The 18,591-nt window shown below is 41.7% G+C and overlaps 2 protein-coding genes across 2 annotated transcripts; one reads left to right on the top strand and one right to left on the bottom strand.

Annotated features, from left to right (window-relative positions):
- Window positions 1–8,270: 8,270 nt before the first annotated feature.
- LOC311142166 (rhomboid domain-containing protein 2-like) lies at window positions 8,271–11,288 on the top strand. The gene is made up of 4 exons (XM_084177758.1): window positions 8,271–8,803; window positions 9,369–9,773; window positions 9,990–10,137; window positions 10,385–11,288. Exons 1-4 carry the CDS (start codon window positions 8,617–8,619, stop codon window positions 10,872–10,874), a joined length of 1,230 nt encoding a protein of 409 aa, XP_084033884.1. The 5' UTR covers window positions 8,271–8,616; the 3' UTR covers window positions 10,875–11,288.
- Window positions 11,289–14,834: 3,546 nt separating this feature from the next.
- LOC311142640 (uncharacterized protein) lies at window positions 14,835–17,922 on the bottom strand (the record flags this gene model as incomplete). Its single annotated transcript, XM_084178295.1, has 4 exons — window positions 17,027–17,922; window positions 16,620–16,895; window positions 16,210–16,346; window positions 14,835–14,979 (listed from the first exon to the last, which is right to left on the bottom strand). Exons 1-4 carry the CDS (start codon window positions 17,123–17,125, stop codon window positions 14,835–14,837), a joined length of 657 nt encoding a protein of 218 aa, XP_084034421.1. The 5' UTR covers window positions 17,126–17,922.
- Between the last annotated feature and the right edge of the window lie 669 nt (window positions 17,923–18,591).

Consider the following 18,591-nt stretch of genomic DNA (forward strand, 5'->3'; position numbering starts at 1 on the left):
CAACTAGTCAGAGACTATTCTCCTTACAGTGATGTCACTCAACAAAGACATGGTGTACAACTGTCTTACCTCAGATTCACAGTCAGTGAAGGAGTAGATAGAGATGTCATCAGAGTTGGAGGATGAGATCACCCCATCATCATTTCTATCCATCAGCCGAGTCACCCTTCCAGACTGAGGAGACAGACAAAGGCATGTACTTAGGGCAGCCATAGAATACACTGGCATTGACTGTCAAGAAAATGTTGAATATTTAGGCAATCCAACATAGTTGTACAAGTAGTGAGTAATTTATGGGTAATTGAAAATGCAAGTGTATTGAAATGCAATAAATGCAACTCCCATAACATTAGGGATGGGGCTAAAGACTTTCCATACTGTAGGATTCTTTAGCATTTCTCTGTTCAAATATTTTTTTATTGAACACACACAAGAATGGTGTATAGGTATGAAAGACATGTGTACAGTTCTTATCTAAACATAAGAGAACAGACATGAACAACAAGACCCAGAGTTCTGGACACAAAACAAATATTACAAAACACGACATACAGAACAGGGACAGGTAGAAAGAAAAAGGGTATATGTAACCCCCCCCACTTATCCCCCCCTATTCCACCCTATTCCCCTCCCGACTGCTCGAGTGTCAGGGCCAGCACACGCTGCCCAAAGGTAGATTACAATATGACAATTGAGAGTGCGTTAAAAAGTACAAATTCACAGCACCGACTGGTCCAGGTAAGAGAGGAAAGGCTGCCAGATTTGATCAAATGTTGATAATTTATTGTTCAGAATATATCTAATTCTTTCTAAGTGTACAGTTTTTGCCACTTCGCTGAGCCATAATTTGGTAGAGGGCGCTTCCCTCCTTTTCCAAAACAACAAGATTAATTTTTTTGCCGAAATGAGACTGTAAGAGATGAGTTGTTTTTGGGAGTTGGTTAATCCGTTTAGGGAATCGGACACTCCCAGGATTATCAGAAGCGGGTCTGGGTCTATTGAAGTCTCCAGAACTTCAGAGAGGACCCCAAATATTCCACACCAATAACCATACAGACTAGAGCATAGGGCAAAGCAGTGGAGTAGTGTACCCTGCTCAGCCTGACATTTATCACACATAGGGGATGTATCAGGAAATATCCTATGCAGTTTAGTTTTGGAGTAGTGTAATCTGTGTAATACCTTAAATTGTATGAGACGATGTCTGGAGTTAATGGAGCAGGTGTGGATATACTCCAAGCTATCCTCCCAGTCTGCCACCGAAATATCAGTCCCTAGTTCTTCCTCCCATTTTGCCTTAATGGCATCTGTAGAGGGTGCGCTAACAGATTGAAAAGCGTCATATAGACGAGATATCAGTTTGTCTGAGGTGGGGCATATTTTTATGCATCCGTCAAACATGGAAGGTTTAGCATTCTCAAATGTTGGGAGGTGTTTTCTAACATAGTCTCTAATTTGTAGGTATCTGAAAAAGTTACTTCTGGGAAGGTTATAAGTTTCCCTCAGCGCTTCAAAGGAAGCAAAGGTCCCTCCTATATATAAATCCCCTATGGTACTTATCCCCAACTCTCCCCATCGCTCAAAGGTGTTATCAAGGTTAGAGGGGGCAAAGGAGGGATTCCTGGCAACAGGGAGCATGAATGATATTGGTCTAAGCTCAAAGTGCTCTTTAATTTGCTTCCAGATTCGGACTGTGCTATGTATAATAGGATTGTTATGGTAAAGTGACATCTCCAGATTAACAGGTGACAAAATCACGGCACCAATAGAGAAGGGGTGACACTCCTCCCGCTCCATGCTAAGCCAGCTGGATGGCGGGGTTGCGTCATCCAGCAAAAACGTAACAGCGCGGAGGTTAGCGGCCCAATAGTAAAATATAAAATTTGGGAGAGACAATCCTCCTTCCATCTTGGATTTACATAGGTGTTTTATACCTATCCTGTGTGTTTTATAATCCCAGATGAAAGGATTGATAATAGAGTCCAGTTGTTTATGAAATGATTTAGGTATGAATACTGGGATGTTCTGGTATAGGTAGAGCAGTTGTGGGAGGAAGACCATTTTAATGGCATTAATTCTTCCGAGCAGAGAAATTGGGAGAGTTCTCCAAAACTGTTTGTTTGCCTTGAGATTTTGCATCAGAGAAGGGAAATTCTCTTTAAATAGTAAGGAGTATTGTTTGGTAACTACAATTCCAAGGTAGATACATTTTTCTGAAGATAACTTAACTGGAAGATGTTCTAGCCAGGAGGTGTTTTGCAACCGTATGGGCATTAATTCCCTCTTGTTCCAATTTATTCTATATCCCGAGAAGGTACCAAACAAATTAATCACCTCAAGAATAGCTGGAATACTAGCGTGGGGTTCTGTTACATAGAGGAGAATATCATCTGCGTATAGGGAAATCTTATTTAGAGTATCTTTAGTATTATAGCCGTGTATTGCTGAATGAGATCTGATCGCTTGAGCGAGAGGTTCAATAATTAGGGCGAAGAGCATAGGCGACAGCGCACAACCCTGCCTTGTCCCTCTGTGGAGGTTAAATCGGGGCGACATTGATTGGTTAGTGAGTATTCTCGCACAGGGGTTCCTATATAAAAGCTGGATCCAATTTATGAACCCATCTCCAATATTAAATTTCTGTAGGACCTTGAATAGATAGGGCCACTCAACTTGGTCAAAGGCCTTTTCGGCGTCAAGAGATATAACGGCAAGGTCCACGTTAGGTAACCTCTGAGAATACATAATGTGAAGAGGCGCCTGAGATTGAAGAATGAGTTTCTATTAGGGATAAAGCCGGTCTGGTCCGAATGGACCAATTTGCCAATTAAAGTGCTAAGCCTGTTAGCCAGAGTTTTTGCTAAAATCTTTTGGTCTGTATTAAGGAGGGATATTGGTCTGTATGACCCTACCTCTTCCGGATCTTTACCCTTCTTATGTATAACTGTAATAAACGCCTCATCCAAAGTAGATGGGAGAGCTCCATCCTCATTGGCCCGAACCAACATTTTGTGCAGGTAGGGAGATAGCATGTTGCTGAATGTTTTATAGAATTCACCAGGGTATCCATCTGGGCCCGGGGTCTTGCCACTCTTTAGAGATTTAATTGTTTCTCTAATTTCTTCAAGAGATATTTCCTTATTCAGGAAGTTAGAGTCTTCCTGGTTCAGGGCAGGAAGATTACAGTCCTCCAAAAAGTTATGCATAATTAAGGGATTAGGATCCGCTTTAGATGTATATAGAGTCTCATAAAACTGACGGAATCTGTCATTGATGTCTTTGGGGGAGGAGAGTAATTCCCCAGATGCAGATTTAACTTTGTGAATCATTCGGTCACTCACGTTTTTTCGAAGTTGTCTGGCGAGTAATTTGTGTGGTTTGTCACCAAACTCAAAATATTTTTGCTTGGCATAGAGAAAAGATTTAGCAATTTTAGCCGAGAGGATCTGATTGTATTAAAATTTTAAAGACATAATTTGTTTATGTTTCTCCATAGATGGATGTCTAGCATTCTCCCTATCCAGTAAGTGAATTTGTCCCTCCAGTTCTACCAATTTTTTTCTGTTTTGCCTACTGGCAGTCTGAAAGGAGATGATACAGCCTCTCAAATAAGCCTTCAGCGTTTCCCACAATAATGCTGGGGAAGTCTCTGTGTTGTCGTTGGTATCAAATAAAAATGTAATTTGGTCTTTAAGATGTTCACAGAATGTTGGTTCTGTGAGGAGCTGAGGATTCAACCTCCAGACCCTCTCGTTTGGTACGATGTCACCCAATCTCAGTGAGAAGATGAGTGGACTGTGGTCAGAGATTATAATATCATGATATCTCACATTACAGGTATAGGGGAGTAGTTTAGCATCAACCAAAAAGTAGTCAATTCGAGTATATACATTGTGAACATGAGAGTAAAAGGAGTATTCCCTACCCGTAGGATTAGAGATCCTCCATATATCAAATAAGTTAGAATTTTTTATGTAGGTATTCAAGAATTCGCTTGAATAGGAGGTAGGGGTTCGCCGGGTAGAGGATCTATCCAAATATTGGTCTAGTACACAGTTAAGGTCCCCTCCAATGACCAGATTAGTATGGGAGATATCTGGAATCAGGGCAAGGACTCTTTTGAAAAAAGAGGGGTTATCAATGTTTGGCCCATAGATATTTAGTAGAGTTACAGAAGTAGAATGGATCTCTCCTATTACGATCACATAACGACCCTCTTTATCCACAATAGTGGTTTTATGTAGAAAGGGAATTCCTTTCCGTACCAGAATCGCTGTGCCTCTCGTTTTGGCAGAGAAGTTAGAGTGATACACTTGTCCCACCCACTTACATTTAAGTCTGTTATGAGATTTGTTTTTCAGATGGGTTTCTTGCAAAAATATAATATCAGACGAAAGTGCTTTCAAGTGGGCTAGGACCCTGCCTCTCTTAATTGGTTCGTTTAAACCCTTGACATTCCAGGAAGTGAATGTAAGTCCCGCCCTCCTCTCATTTGTAGTTCCTATGGTGGCCTGCATAACATGTAACTCACTAAAAAGGTAAGAAAGCGCACCAAACCATCACGATCAGCATATGTAGCACCTACACCCGAGCAGTATCCAACCCACCCCTCCCCCCCCGCAAGCACCTTTACTCTCCACCCTGTTCCCCTACTTTCCCCAACCTTTACCCCCCCCCCCCATCAACCCACATTTAACAGGCATACACACATAGGACAGAAATAAATATGAAAATAAAAATAACAAACACATTGTCTGGCCGATGCCAAAAAAGCACGGCGCGCCCTCGAACAAGAGGTAAAACACAAATAAAATCCCAACTATGCGCTCACCTCTCGCTATCCTAGAACTTCTACTAACATATGAACTGAGGAGGCTCCCGCACTTAAAGTGTTCAATTAGCATCTAATAAACCTAAACAGAATAAGTTGCAACTTAAACATATTGCGCACTTAAGGTTAATCTTGGGTCAATCCCTGAGATAAGCAAGATGTATCATCACAAGATTCTATTGCTAAGCAATACCGGTCTAAACATAAACCATCAGTAACCGACATAGACAGCAGGACAGTTACATATTGTGGGTTAGGAGAATTGAACAAGGATTTTGATAAATTGAACGTACCCCCCAATCAAAAAAATAACAAAGTAAATAAAAATGTAAAAAAATTAAAAAATGTAAAAATAATAATAATAATACATTATTTTCAAATAATTTTAAAAAATAGTGATTTATATATACATATGTGCACACATACACATCCACACACACACACACACACATACATACATGTGCATACCTACATACATACACACACACACATACGTATATATATATATATATATATATATATACGCACACACATATACACACGTATACACGCACACATACATACACACACCCCAAAAAATATATACATATAAAATAAATATTCTTAAATATATACAGATACATACACACGCATACACATATACATCCATACACACACATCTACATACACAAACATGCATACCCCAGAATAATAATCTATACAAATTTAAAATATACACATACATAATACTAAAATGCTAAGAGAAAATAATAATAAAGTACAAATAATTATTATTATATGTACGCACAGGAATAATGTAAGAATTGAAAAATAAATAACGAAACAAAACAAAAATGGGGGAATATAAGTATATCCATCCGAAAGTGTCAATGATCCGACCTGGAAGGCCTCCCAAACAGGCATCGCTCTAAACCCAGTCGGAATGAAAGTGAAATTAACGTTAAGTGAGAGCTCTGACCGCCCTCCATTGGTCAGCTCATCGTATTACATGTTCGGTAGCCCTTGCTGAGACCGTTTAATACGGTTTCACCCGTTATGGTATGGTATGGTATGGATTCGAGTCCGTGAGCAGACCTTAACACACAATGACAAGGCACTCTAACCTGTACGGGGGATTGGTGTATATTCCCGGACAAACTTCTCTGCGTCCAGAACCGAGGAGAGCCAGATCTTCTCCCCGGAAGGCGGGGTAATTCTTAGTCTTGCAGGGAAGAGCAAGGCTGGGTGAAGATGGAGTTTGTAGAGTTTGGTCATGACATCTCTGTAGCCAGCGCGGTGCTTTGCCACATCGGGCGCATAGTCCTCATAGACACGAAAGGGGTGCCCTTTATGTAACAGGTTGCCCCTCATTCGAGCCTCGCGCAGGATAAGATCCTTGGTCTTGAAACTGTGACAACAGATGATTACTGGGCGAGGACGCTGGCCCGGTCCAGGCACTGGGACAAGGGCGCGATGTGCACGGTCCACTAGGGGATCCGACGCCAAAACATCCGGTCCCATTGCATCCTTCAGTAGCTTGGCGAAGAAGTCGGTGGGGCGAGAGCCCGCCTCCACCCCTTCTGCCAGACCCACAACGCAAAGGTTATGCCGCCTGGATCTGCCCTCCAGGTCGACCACTTTCACAGAAAGCCTCTGCACATTATCCTGCAATGACGTGCATAGCATCTCTAACTCGTCGATCCTACCAGCGTTGAATTCAGAAGCTTTCTCAAGGTCCACAATACTCTGGCCCTGCGAAGCGACCGTTCGAATGGTGCTCTCGATTTTAGTGTCCAGTTCAGCAATAGTAGCCTTAAGATCCTCCGCTATAGCAACACGTAGTTCTCCCAAAGCCCGGGTAAGTTCTGTAAGTGTCACGTTGTTACCTGTGCCTTCCGCCATGTTTGTCTCGTTGTTTGGTGGGGTGTAGACCTCTGATGTGGATTTATTGTCCTTTGGTCGCTTATTACTAGGCATTTTCACATAGAAAGTTACAATATTGTATTAGTAAGAAAAGTTTGTTGTAACAAGTGCAATAAAGTAAGTTAGGTTAGATTATTTCGCAAAAAAGTTGCGGGAGCCTCTCACACACAGCCGTTCACTCCAACATGCTAGCTCCGCCCCATTCTTTAGCATTTCTAATGAATGATTGTCAATTCAACCAAGCCAACCAAAATGGCCATATGAATCAACAGATTGATCTATCTGTTCTGTCTCTATGGGAACAGCAGAGATGTCTGACCTGGCTAAGAGGCTCTGGATTGATGTCCCATCCATCCCCAGATGTCTGTTCCTGCCCACAGCTCACAATGATTGGCTGTGAACAGTAAAGAAAAAATGTAACACTCTTTTGCTCATTTTGGCCTTGGAAATAACTTGGAAATAAATGATGTAGCTATCAATAAATAATTTAAGTAGCTACTGTTATGTGGTTGATTTGAATGTGACATACAGGCCTTTTGTGGATCTGAGGGGTCTGCACTGAAGTAGACTGTCAAGACAATATTCCATTTCAAATGTGGTTAGATAAGGAGGGATATCTGCACTTGCTTTTATTGTGATAACTGCAGTTTGTACATGCAGCATAACTAATGTTTATGTGTTATTGTTTTCAGGTCAGATTTGACTTACAGGCCTTGGCCTTCTGCGCACTTTGCCGGTTGGCCACATCACAGAATCAGGGGTGTTCACCCTCACTGGATTCAACTGTCAACACAACACTCCATTTAAAAGGTGATAACAAAAACAGAAGATTTTTTAAATATATATATATATATTTGATATTTAACACATAAGGGCGGCGCCTTAAAGCTCTTTTGATTCACTCATCATTACGATTCATCTTGCTTTCTGAGGGATACATTTCCATCAATTGATTGGCACAAAACATATCCTGGCACACACACGCATAAAGGGCATGTCCCAAATGGCACCCCAGTGCCCATATATTGCACTTATTTTGACCTGAGTCCAATGGGCACAGGTCAAAAGTAGTACACTACAGGGTGCCATTTGGGACCAAAGAATGTAAGAGCCTACCAGACGTTCTAAACTCCAAGGACGGGTCTATCCAACCGTTTCCAATCGTAGTATTTATTCTCTGCACAGTGTCAGCTAGGGCAGACTATGCACCTGAAACAACCTTACTGAAGAAAGCGATTGTACTGATGATATCAAAGCTGAACACAGTTTATGTAGTGAATTTATGCTTGGTTACGTCACAATAGGTCACAGTTTTATGGGCGCGCATAATACGTCACAGGAAAGGCTTGTATGGGACTGGACTGGTGGTATCTCCCCCTGGTCGTAATTTATAACTGTCAAATAAAATCTATCTAGCTATCTAACTGAAATGGCTGTAGAGGACTCTTTGATCATCACATTTGAGGCACATGTCAGCAGGTGGCAGTGTCTTCAAATGCAGCACTTGATGATCTGAGCAACAGTTGAGCAACTTTGTGGTTGTGACGAATCCAAATGCGGAAGTCCAGTACATTTGTTTTTGCTTAGCAAGCTTGCCCGCCTATTTCTACAATTCATCTTCTTAAACTCTGATTTTAAACTTAACCACACTGCTAACCTTATGCCCAACCTTAAATTAAGACCAAAAAGCCTATTTTTGTTTTCATTAATTTTTACGATATAGCCTATTTGTACTTTGTGGCTGTGTTATCTAGTGGGAACCTCTAGCTAGCTAGCTACCTACAATCTGGCTAAAGTGTTGCGCAATATTGGAGGAAAAGTTGATTGATTATTGTGCTTGATTATCCAAGTACTAGTTTGACAAATATGCATTGGTCATCAAAATGATATCCCGAATAATTTTAAAACATATGGTTCAGAGGTTCAAGAGTTTTACTCCTGAGTTCAGGCTCACGAGTGGGATTGTTGCTGTCATTATAGTATCATTTGTTTTGTTTACTGTCACTACATATTTCGGTTTATCAGAGGATGTCTTCAGTCTTGGAACGACAGTTTTTGGCAATGGGCATGGTAAGTTAGCTAGGAGGGTCTGAGTGAATCAACAGTTATATATGCTCAGTAGCTACTTTGTATGAGAGTGTTGTAACGTTAGCTAGCTTGCTAGAATGGTGGTCCTCTGTAGCTCAGCTGGTAGAGCACGGCTCTTGTAACGCCAAGATAGTGGGTTCGATCCCCGGGACCACCCATACACAAAAATGTATGCACGCATGACTGTAAGTCGCTTTGGATAAAAGCGTCTGCTAAATGGCATATTATAATAATAATAATAATAATAATAATAATAATATGCCATTTAGCAGACGCTTTTATCCAAAGCGACTTACAGTCATGCGTGCATACATTTTTTTGTGTATGGGTGGTCCCGGGGATCGAACCAACTACCTTGGCGTTTCAAGCGCAGTGCTCTACCAGCTGAGCTACAGAGGACCACATTATTATTATTATTAAAACTTATAGCTAATGTAACAGATGGTGCCAGTAGGCTACAGCAGTAGGCTACAGCACAACACACCAGTGTAGCTTATGTCTGTCAACCCTATCATTTATGTTTTAATCCTTTCCTCTTCCTTTGCAGTGCACAAGCTCATCACATACTCCTTCCACCACAAGACAGTGACCCAGCTACTCCTCAGTATTGGGGTTCTGGTGCCCCTCTGTGGAGGCATTGAGAAGAGTGTGGGCACTGTTCGGTTCCTCCTCATGTTTCTGCTGCTCTCTATCAGCACAGGGGTGTTGTACACCATACTGGGTCTGCTACTGTTTGGTGCATCTGCCCAGAACCAGGTGGAGGGGTTCATTCCAGTGTCCCTCTCCCTTATGGGTATGGCCACAGTGCACTCCCGTATGGTTAAGGGCTTTCTTTTCGGGGTCACTGTACCCATGTTAGCCCTGCCCTGGCTGTTTCTGTTCATCATAACACTTTTGGTCCCACACACTGTCTTCCTTTGCAATGCCATCGCCATCATCGCAGGGGGGATCTGTATCCTTACTCCAACCTCATTGTGGTTCAAAATAACTGATACACTCCTCTGCAGTATGTCACAGCTTTATAAGTGTGCTTAGTAGTGTAGTTAAGTGGTAATAGGTTATAGGTGTTGTATATGAATCCTGCTGCTGAACATTATGGCATGTTTGTTTAGAAAAAATATTGCATCACTGCGTCACACATTCTCCTTAACTTGCACTGGTGAAACAGACGGAAAGGGCTGGCTCTCACTTCTGGACATGTCCGATGCCAGGGCATCAGTGCTGGACAAGAAGATGCCTTTCAGGCTGCTGAGGAACATTGGTGTCCTGTATGTCCCTGCATCAACAGAGGAGAGAAGGAAGACGGTCCACCCACCGTGAGTACTAAGAAAGCACCAGACATATCATTTATCAGACAAGACAAGAGGTCATTAAATAACAATTGCTGTGTGCAAGCCAGAGCACATAATGTACTACAGTATAATGAGGTGCAGTTATAATTGATGATCCTCAGCTGTAATTGAATACTGTACAATAGGCACCTAGTGGTCCCCCATGATTAGATAGAGAATTACTGGTATAGATAGGCTCTCTGAATTCTGTCCACGTTCTCATTGATTGCAGAATCATTCCAACCCCAGGCTCCTACCCAGTCCAAGCCTACGCTCCAGTGTCCTTTACCTCCAACCTACAGGCTACCGAGACCACACCAAAGACATTTGAAGGCTGGGCCCACTCCTACTATACACAGGGGAGCCCTGTTCAGCTCTCAGGTTATTACGGACACAACCATGGATATGGCCTCAAGCATAGCTTTGGGCCAAGTCACGGACATAGTCACGAACATGGACACAGCTGCAGCCACAGCCAAGGTTATGGACATAGTCACGAACACAGCTTCGGCCATGGACTCAGTCATGGGCATGCATCTGCCTCTCAAACCAGCAGTCACTGGGCTCCAGTGGCTCAACATCCACATTCTCAACATTCCCACCTCAGTCCACTGTCTGTGTCTGTCAGTGCCCCCCAGAGTTTCACAGCAAAGATGCCGGAGTCACTGCCAGAATCTGTGATGGTTCACCCAGGAGCACCTGTGTCTTCACTGACAGATTGATGACTTCAATCCGTAACGGCAAAACTCGCTATAGCTCGATTGAAATGTAAAGGCAATGTTCGCGAAGACCGGAAATTACATTTACATTTCAAGCGTGCTATTTTCAGCAATCACAATCCTTGTAAAAACGTCAACTCTTGGTATAACTAATAACATTAAAAAAATACAAATGTCAGTGTGGTTATAAGCCGCTATAGCTCTGAACTACGGCGATACGGATTTAATCGAGCCCATAGTTGTCATTCAATGTGTTTTCTGTCTCATGTTATACATTGAGATGTAATATGCTTGGACAAGTGTTTTGAGGCAGTACTTGAAGGTCCACTTTTTCTTCACTGATGTTTTTGGTTTTAATATACAAGCAGGCTCTGAATGTTCAAGGTCAAATCAATGCAATAAAGGGTTTGCTTGTCAGTTGATTGTAAGACCACTCCTTTTGGCTTGTGTGTTTTGTACTTTGTGTTTTTTTACACATACGGTAGACAAATCTCTTGGTACTCTTGATTTATACAACCTAGATTAAAACAACGTTTTTCAAAACCCTTAGTAAACCAGAACAGTTTTTAGTTCAAACTAAACATTTTTATCACACTAATGTATTATCAGTTTTTCCCCCTTAACTACACTTAACAAAATATAAATGCAACATGTAAAGTGTTGGTCCCATGTTTCATGAGCTGAAATAAAAGATCCCAGAAATTTTCCAAACGTACAAAAAGCTTCTTTCTCTAATTTTGTATACAAATTTGTTTAAATCTCTGTTAGTGAGCATTTGTCCTTTGCCAAGATAATCCATCCACCTGACAGGTGTAGCATATCAAGAAGCTGATTAAACAGCTTGATCATTACACAGGTGCTTCTTGTGCTGGGGACAATAAAAGAGCCACTCTAAAATGTGCAGTTTTGTCACACAACACAATGCTACATATGTCTCAAGTTTTGAGGAAGCGTGCAATTGGCATGCTGACTGCAGAAATGTCCACCAGAGATGTTGCGAGAGAATTTAAAATTCATTTCTGTACCATAAGCAGACTCCAACGTCGTTTTAGAGAATTTGGCAGTACGTCCAACCGGCCTCACAACCGCAGACCACGTGTAACCACGCCACCCCAGGACCAGCAGAGTGCCCAATGGTGGCGGTGGGGTTATGATATGGGCAAGCAATGAACAGCAACTTCGCACAGCTGTTGAAGAGTGACACAACATTCCACAGGCCACAATCAACAGCCTGATCAACTCAATGCGAAGGATATGTGTCGTGCTGCTTGAGGGAAATGGTGGTCACACCAGATACTGTTTGGTTTTCTGATCCACGCACCTACCTTTCTTTTAAGGTATCTGTGTTCTTAGAATAAAATACAAAATAGCATCCACTCACCACTAAATTAGATCCATTACATTCAGTTTGTTTTGCAATGCATCGTTCAAAAATTTTGGAAATTCAGAAGCAGGGGACAAGTGGGTGAGGTGATCAAGAGTGTGGGCTACAAGGGCAGATTATGATGTAATCTTTGGAAAATTAACTAGTCGTGCACAGTAAAGAGAAGCCATAAATGACAACCAAGACTAAATAAAGCAAATCAATGATCTCCATTTATTATTTCTTTACAAATGCATGCTTTAAAGTTACTGTTTATATACAAATAGCTATTTTGCATATAAAACTGGATCAAGTGGTAAGAGTCATGTAACACAGGTCAATTTTAAAAAGGCACATTTCTTATTTAAATGACAACATGTACCATACCATATTTGATTCTGTATCACTACAATAGTTGAGGGTTTCTCTATTAAAAGAAACACAAAATGACGTGCTAAAATGATAGACTGCTGAACATCACCCGTATATCATCCACTTGATTCTATTTCATACGGTTACAGAACCTCAGAAAATTGAAGTAAATATTTAGTATTTAGGCTTTCAACCATCAGCATAAGAAAATAAAACTAGATAAAGTTCTTACATATACATATCCCAGAATTAGTGATTATCAGAACACACATAAATGACAGTTAATAGATGTATTCATGTTGTACTGCAAGTGCACATACAATACAACACATATTGCATTGCCTAAATGCCGTGGTAGTGTCCAGCTAAACATAACTAGTCGGTACTAAGCCTTACAGTGGGAGAGCATGAGAAAAAAACACCTGGGCATTTTTACAGTAAACCACCATTTAATCTACAACCTTTTCGTTTAATGAACCGATGAAGAACAAGGCTCAATGACTAAACAGTTACTGCAATTTAAATGTAGGAATTGTACAGTACATGGTACAATATGAATGTGCTACTAGTATGCATATTTGACTAATCTTGCACTGCTCTCTGTATTTACACAACCTTCGTGCATCTGAATAGGCAGCCATGTTGAACTTGTAAATACATTTAAAGATGCAAATATAGAATGCTTTCAATGCCGTAGACATTTCAGGAGTTAATTTACAATATATTACTTTTTTTATCGCCTTGTGGGGATCTTCACAGCATGATAAACGTCCAGAGGCAATATTTCATATCATAATCACCTCTGTTTGCGCCTAGTTTCACTTACAAAAACGATGTGTAACATTCAATGTATAATATCTCCAATTTTTCTAATCTGATGGGAAACAATGAAGGTCTGCACTCTATTTTATAAAAAAATCTATTGGTTTATTCCAAAATGTTCCATAACCTTAAAAGGAGCGCGTGGACCAAATCTACACTGAACAAAAATATAAACGCAACATGCAACTATTTCAAAGATTTTACTGAGTTACAGTTCATATAAGGAAATCAGTCAATTGAAATGAATAAATTAGGCCCTAATCTATGGATTTCACATGACTGGGAATTCAGATATGGAACACGCTGTCGTACACGTCAATCCAGAGCATCCCAAACATGCTCAATCAGTGACATGTCTGGTGAGTATGCAGGCCATGGAAGAACTGGGACATTTTCAGCTTCCAGAAATTGTGAACAGATCCTTGTGACATGGGGCCGTGCATTATTGTGCTGAAACGTGAGGTGATGGTGGCGGATGAATGGCACGACAATGGGCCTCAGGATCTCGTCACGGTATCTCTGTGCATTCAAATTGCCATCGATTTAAAATGCAATTGTGTTCATTGTCCGTAGCTTATGCCTGTCCATACCATAACCCCACCACCACGGGGCACTCTGTCCACAATGTTGACATCAGCAAACCGCTCGCCCACATGGCGCCATACACGCTGACTTCTACCTGGTACAGTTGAAACCGGGATTCATCCGTGAAGAGCACACTTCTCCAGCATGCCAGTTGCTATCGAAGGTGAGCATTTGCCCACAGAAGTCAGTTACGACGCCAAACTGCAGTCAGGTCAAGACCCTGGTGAGGACGACGAGCATGCAGATTAGCTTCCCTGAGACGGTTACTGACAGTTTGTGCAGAAATTATTCTGTTGTGCAAACCCACAGATTCATCAGCTGTCCGGGTGGTTGGTCTCAGACGATCCCACAGGTGAAGGAGCCGGATGTGGAGGTCCTGGGCTGGCGTGGTTACACGTGCACAAAATTTGAGAGAAATAAGCTTTTTGTGTGGATGGAAAATGTCTGGGATCTTTTATTTCAGCTCATGAAACATGGGACCAACACTTTACATGTTGCGTTTATATTTTGTTCAGTGTACATGAAAGGCCTGGGGGTTAGGGGTCGATTTGGAGTATGAGCCCATTCCCAACCAATCTTGAATGAATTGCACTACCTCTCAGCACGAGTCTCTACAAAATGCTGTCAGTAAGATTACACAACAAGACAATAAGTACAACAAACATTCATTCATACGTCTTTCCATTTAGTGATTATGTGCTGACACGTTACCTCCAAAAACAGTTTAAAACTGTTTTCCGTTACCACTCACCCTCCACCCGAAAGAAATAGGTTAACATATGGGGTTGTGAGGGTGTGCTGTAACGTTAACTTAATCTTCCTTAGCTCCACACGTCCTGAGAGTAGCGGCCCTTGGTCATCAGCTTCTTGATGTAAGCCACAGCCTGTGTGTGTGTGAGACCTCCCACCTCCTCAACGATGTCATAGAAGGAATTCTGCACATCCCGCGCCATGTTCCGAGCATTCCTAGGAAAAGACAAGTGGCAGCCATATTTACAGTAGGCACACAATAATGATGGATTTTCTCTTTCAAAAAACCCTCAAAGCTTGTACATGTACTGTGCCTTCAGGAAGTATTCACACCCACATTTTGTTGTGTTACAGCCTGAATTTAAAATGGAATAAATTGAGATTTTCTGTCACTGACCTACACACAACACCCCATAATGTCAAAGTGGAATTATGTTTTTAGAAATGTTTAGAAAGCTATAAAAAATGAAAAGCTGAAATGTCTTGAGTCAATATGTATTCAACCCATTTGTTATGGCAAGCCTAAATAAGTTCAGGAGTAAAAATATGCTTAACAACTCACATAATAAGTTGCAATAATAGTGTTTGACATGATTTTTGAATGAACACGGCCCTCCCCCTTCCTACTGCTCATTCAGTAACAACCTGCCTGCTCACTGCCTGGTAGTCAGCAGCAGGTCACAGTGAAAAATATGTTTTGTTTGAAGAAATGCCATGTTTACCCCCCGCGACATCGTTTTCAAAGTAGCCCAAATGTTAGCAAAACTGCGGACATGGCAACCCTGCACTGAAGCATCTGCTCGTTGCATGGTAACAATAGTCTCTCTGCCTGGTTGGGTTTCTGGTGAGCAAACCAACTATTTTGTGCACTACTGCCACCTACAGTGGGATCCAGTGCAGGACAGCAGAATATAAAACACCCACTGGTACATAACATGTCATGTAATGTCACTACAATAATTGTTCCCTTGCTGTAATTAATGAAGAACAAAAAAACAGTCTGACACAAATAATTGCAATTTCAAAAGCTTTATTGAAAATGCATATTTCAAACATTTTTTGTAGTTTTTTTATTTTAAAGAATAGTGCATGTCTCAAAATATTAGAACGAGACCAATATGTGTATTTTTCTAAACATAGTTCCTGTGTCTGAAATTAAGTTTCTGTGTGTATTGGAGGAGTAAGCAATACTCAAAATATCTGTGTGTGTGTGTGTTGTAGTAGTAGATGGCCATTATTTATTCAAACATCTAAGTTTGGGCAGCAGCCACTGGAGAAACCTGTCAATCAAACAGGAGAATAAATAGTAGTTTTCACTTACACATCAGATAGCTGCTCTTTCTCTGCTACCTCATTCTATTTCTATAATTCTCTACCTCATTCTATTTCTATAAATCTCAAAAATGCCCTTGTTATGTTCTACTTCTCCTTCTTCTATTTCCTCACCTCTTCCTCAGACTCTTCTTTTCCTCTTTCTTGTCCTCCTTACTTTCTCCAACATTTTCCACCTGCTTCATGTTACTAGCCTGCTCTTGCTTCACTCGCTTTTTTGCCTTGCCCTTTTTCCTTTTGACCTTCCCTTCCTGAATAATGTGGACAAGGAGATAAAGTAATATAAGCTTATGGCTATTTTCTACTCTTGAGCTACAATATCTAGAGTTATGATATACTGTAGGACATATGGCCAATATCCCCTTCCTGTTTCCTCTCACCTGTGGGTACACTCCTGCCATTTTCTGCGCCGTTTCCTGGAGCAGCTTCCTGCTGTTCTCACTCAGGTTGGTGATGGGGGCCAGGCGAGGGCTTCCTGTATTGGTGATGGGGGCCAGGCAAGGGCTTTCTGTATTTCCTCTCACCTGTGGGGCCACTCCTGACATTTTCTGGAGCAGCTTCCTACCGTTCTCGCTCAGGTTGGTGATTGGGGCCAGGCGAGGGCTGTGGTGGTATGGTAAGTACTCCACAGCAGGCGGAGCAACAATGACAGGGACAGGGCTGGGAGGAGTCAGAGGCTTTGGGACATCCTCTGGAGAGGGCAGGGCCCGTAGGGCTTCAGCCAGGGTCCAGGGTGCTGAGGTCACAAGAGGAGAAAGGCAAGTCTGGCCAGGCACAGGACCAGAGACTTTCCCTGGGCTCTGTAATACCAGAAACAACAAACAAACTGTCAGGACAGTGCTATGTTATACACAATCTCTAGATATACTGTATAACTAATCTATAAATACATTAGATACATGACTACACTCAATAAGTAAGAGTAACTTACAAAGCGCTGGACTTCATACTTCTTTTTTTCAAGCTTGAGGAGCCTGTTCTTGGCTATGCTGGTCTTCATTTCTGCCATGCTCTCTACCATTTCGGCCATCTCTCCAGTGCATTTCTTGAAAGCCACTTTCAACCTTTCCAAGTCATTCAGCCAACTGTCCAGGTCTACTGCCTCAAGATCTCATTTTGCTGCAGTTTCTCTTCATCACTTGGATCAGTGCCCTCAACTCCTCGCCCCTCCTCCCATTGTCTTCCCTATTCACATCTTCATCCCTCAGTCTTTCATCCTTCCTCCTCCCCATCCACTTCTCAATCCAGGCTCTGAAGCATCCCTCATTCTTCTTCTGCCTCTCTTGGTTGATGTCCAGACCGTCATTGACCGTCTTCAGGCCTTCCTCCAGGTCAAGCTCTATGGAGGCCAGGTTTTCTTTAATTCTCCTCAGGCTCTCCTCATTGGTGTTGGTCCACTGTGTCTTCTTGTCCAGCTGCTGCCTGCAGGGCCGGACAGAAGGGACCACCTCCATCTGGCGTGACACCTTCTTCAGGGCACTCACAGAGGCAGGGAGAGGGATGTTGGGTTTGGCCACAATAATATGTACAGACATCGGGTCAAACAATTGAGATGTGACACACACTAGTGATGCGCGGGTTGACTCATAACCAGAAGTCCTGCGGTTATATCCACAGGGCGGGGGATTTAGGGTCATGAAATATTGTTGAATAAACAGAAAACAATACATTAAAAAATCCATAAATGTATAATTATTGTGCAAGTTATATCTATAGGCTATTTGGCATTAGTGTGTAAGCCTAAACTTTAGGGCATAACTTGACGCGCGCCAGATAGACTACACACCAATCACCAAACGCTTTAATTCAATAAGAGAAAAGCTACGAAATGGAAAGTTGAAAATAAAGAAGGGACGGCCAGAAAAGTAATGTTTGGAAAATATTTGGTGAAGTGTTAAAAGAGGATGATGGCAGTGCCTATGTTATGTTTGATGATTGTGAGGCACTATAGAAATTCGACAGTCACAAGAGGGGGATTCAAATAGGCCTATGGCACGTCAAGGGAACAAACAGCCTACTGTTCAGATGGGTTAGATGGAAACTGAAATCTGGACACTGACTGTAGATCTTTAACCTCTCACAGTCTTAATATTAACTCCTGCAGAATTAAGCATTTCTTGCAGTAAAATGATAGGCTACACCAAATGTAGGCTTTATTTTGACTCGGGAACAGCAGTGGAGAAATATGATTTCTTTCAGCATCTTGAGGGAATGCAAATGCGCAGCTAGGGACTGCTTTATCAGCATCATAAAAGCTGATAATATTTCAACCACATAAAATGTGCATCCAAGCCAAACTGAAATCTTATCAGAAACATGTCTGGTCGTTTTCAACCCGTCAAACTGATGTCATTTGGAAATTTTGCACAGAAAATGTTTCCCTTTTGATCTTAAGTTATTGCATTTTCTTCTTGATCCCTAAAAGTTTTTGGTTTATTTAGTCTTCTATCTAATTATAGACAAGTTGACTAACAAATAGCCTACCAAAATGTTGGA

The sequence above is a fragment of the Coregonus lavaretus genome (genome assembly GCF_964263955.1).
Source record: "Coregonus lavaretus genome assembly, chromosome: 15".
Taxonomy (NCBI): Eukaryota; Metazoa; Chordata; class Actinopteri; order Salmoniformes; family Salmonidae; genus Coregonus; species Coregonus lavaretus.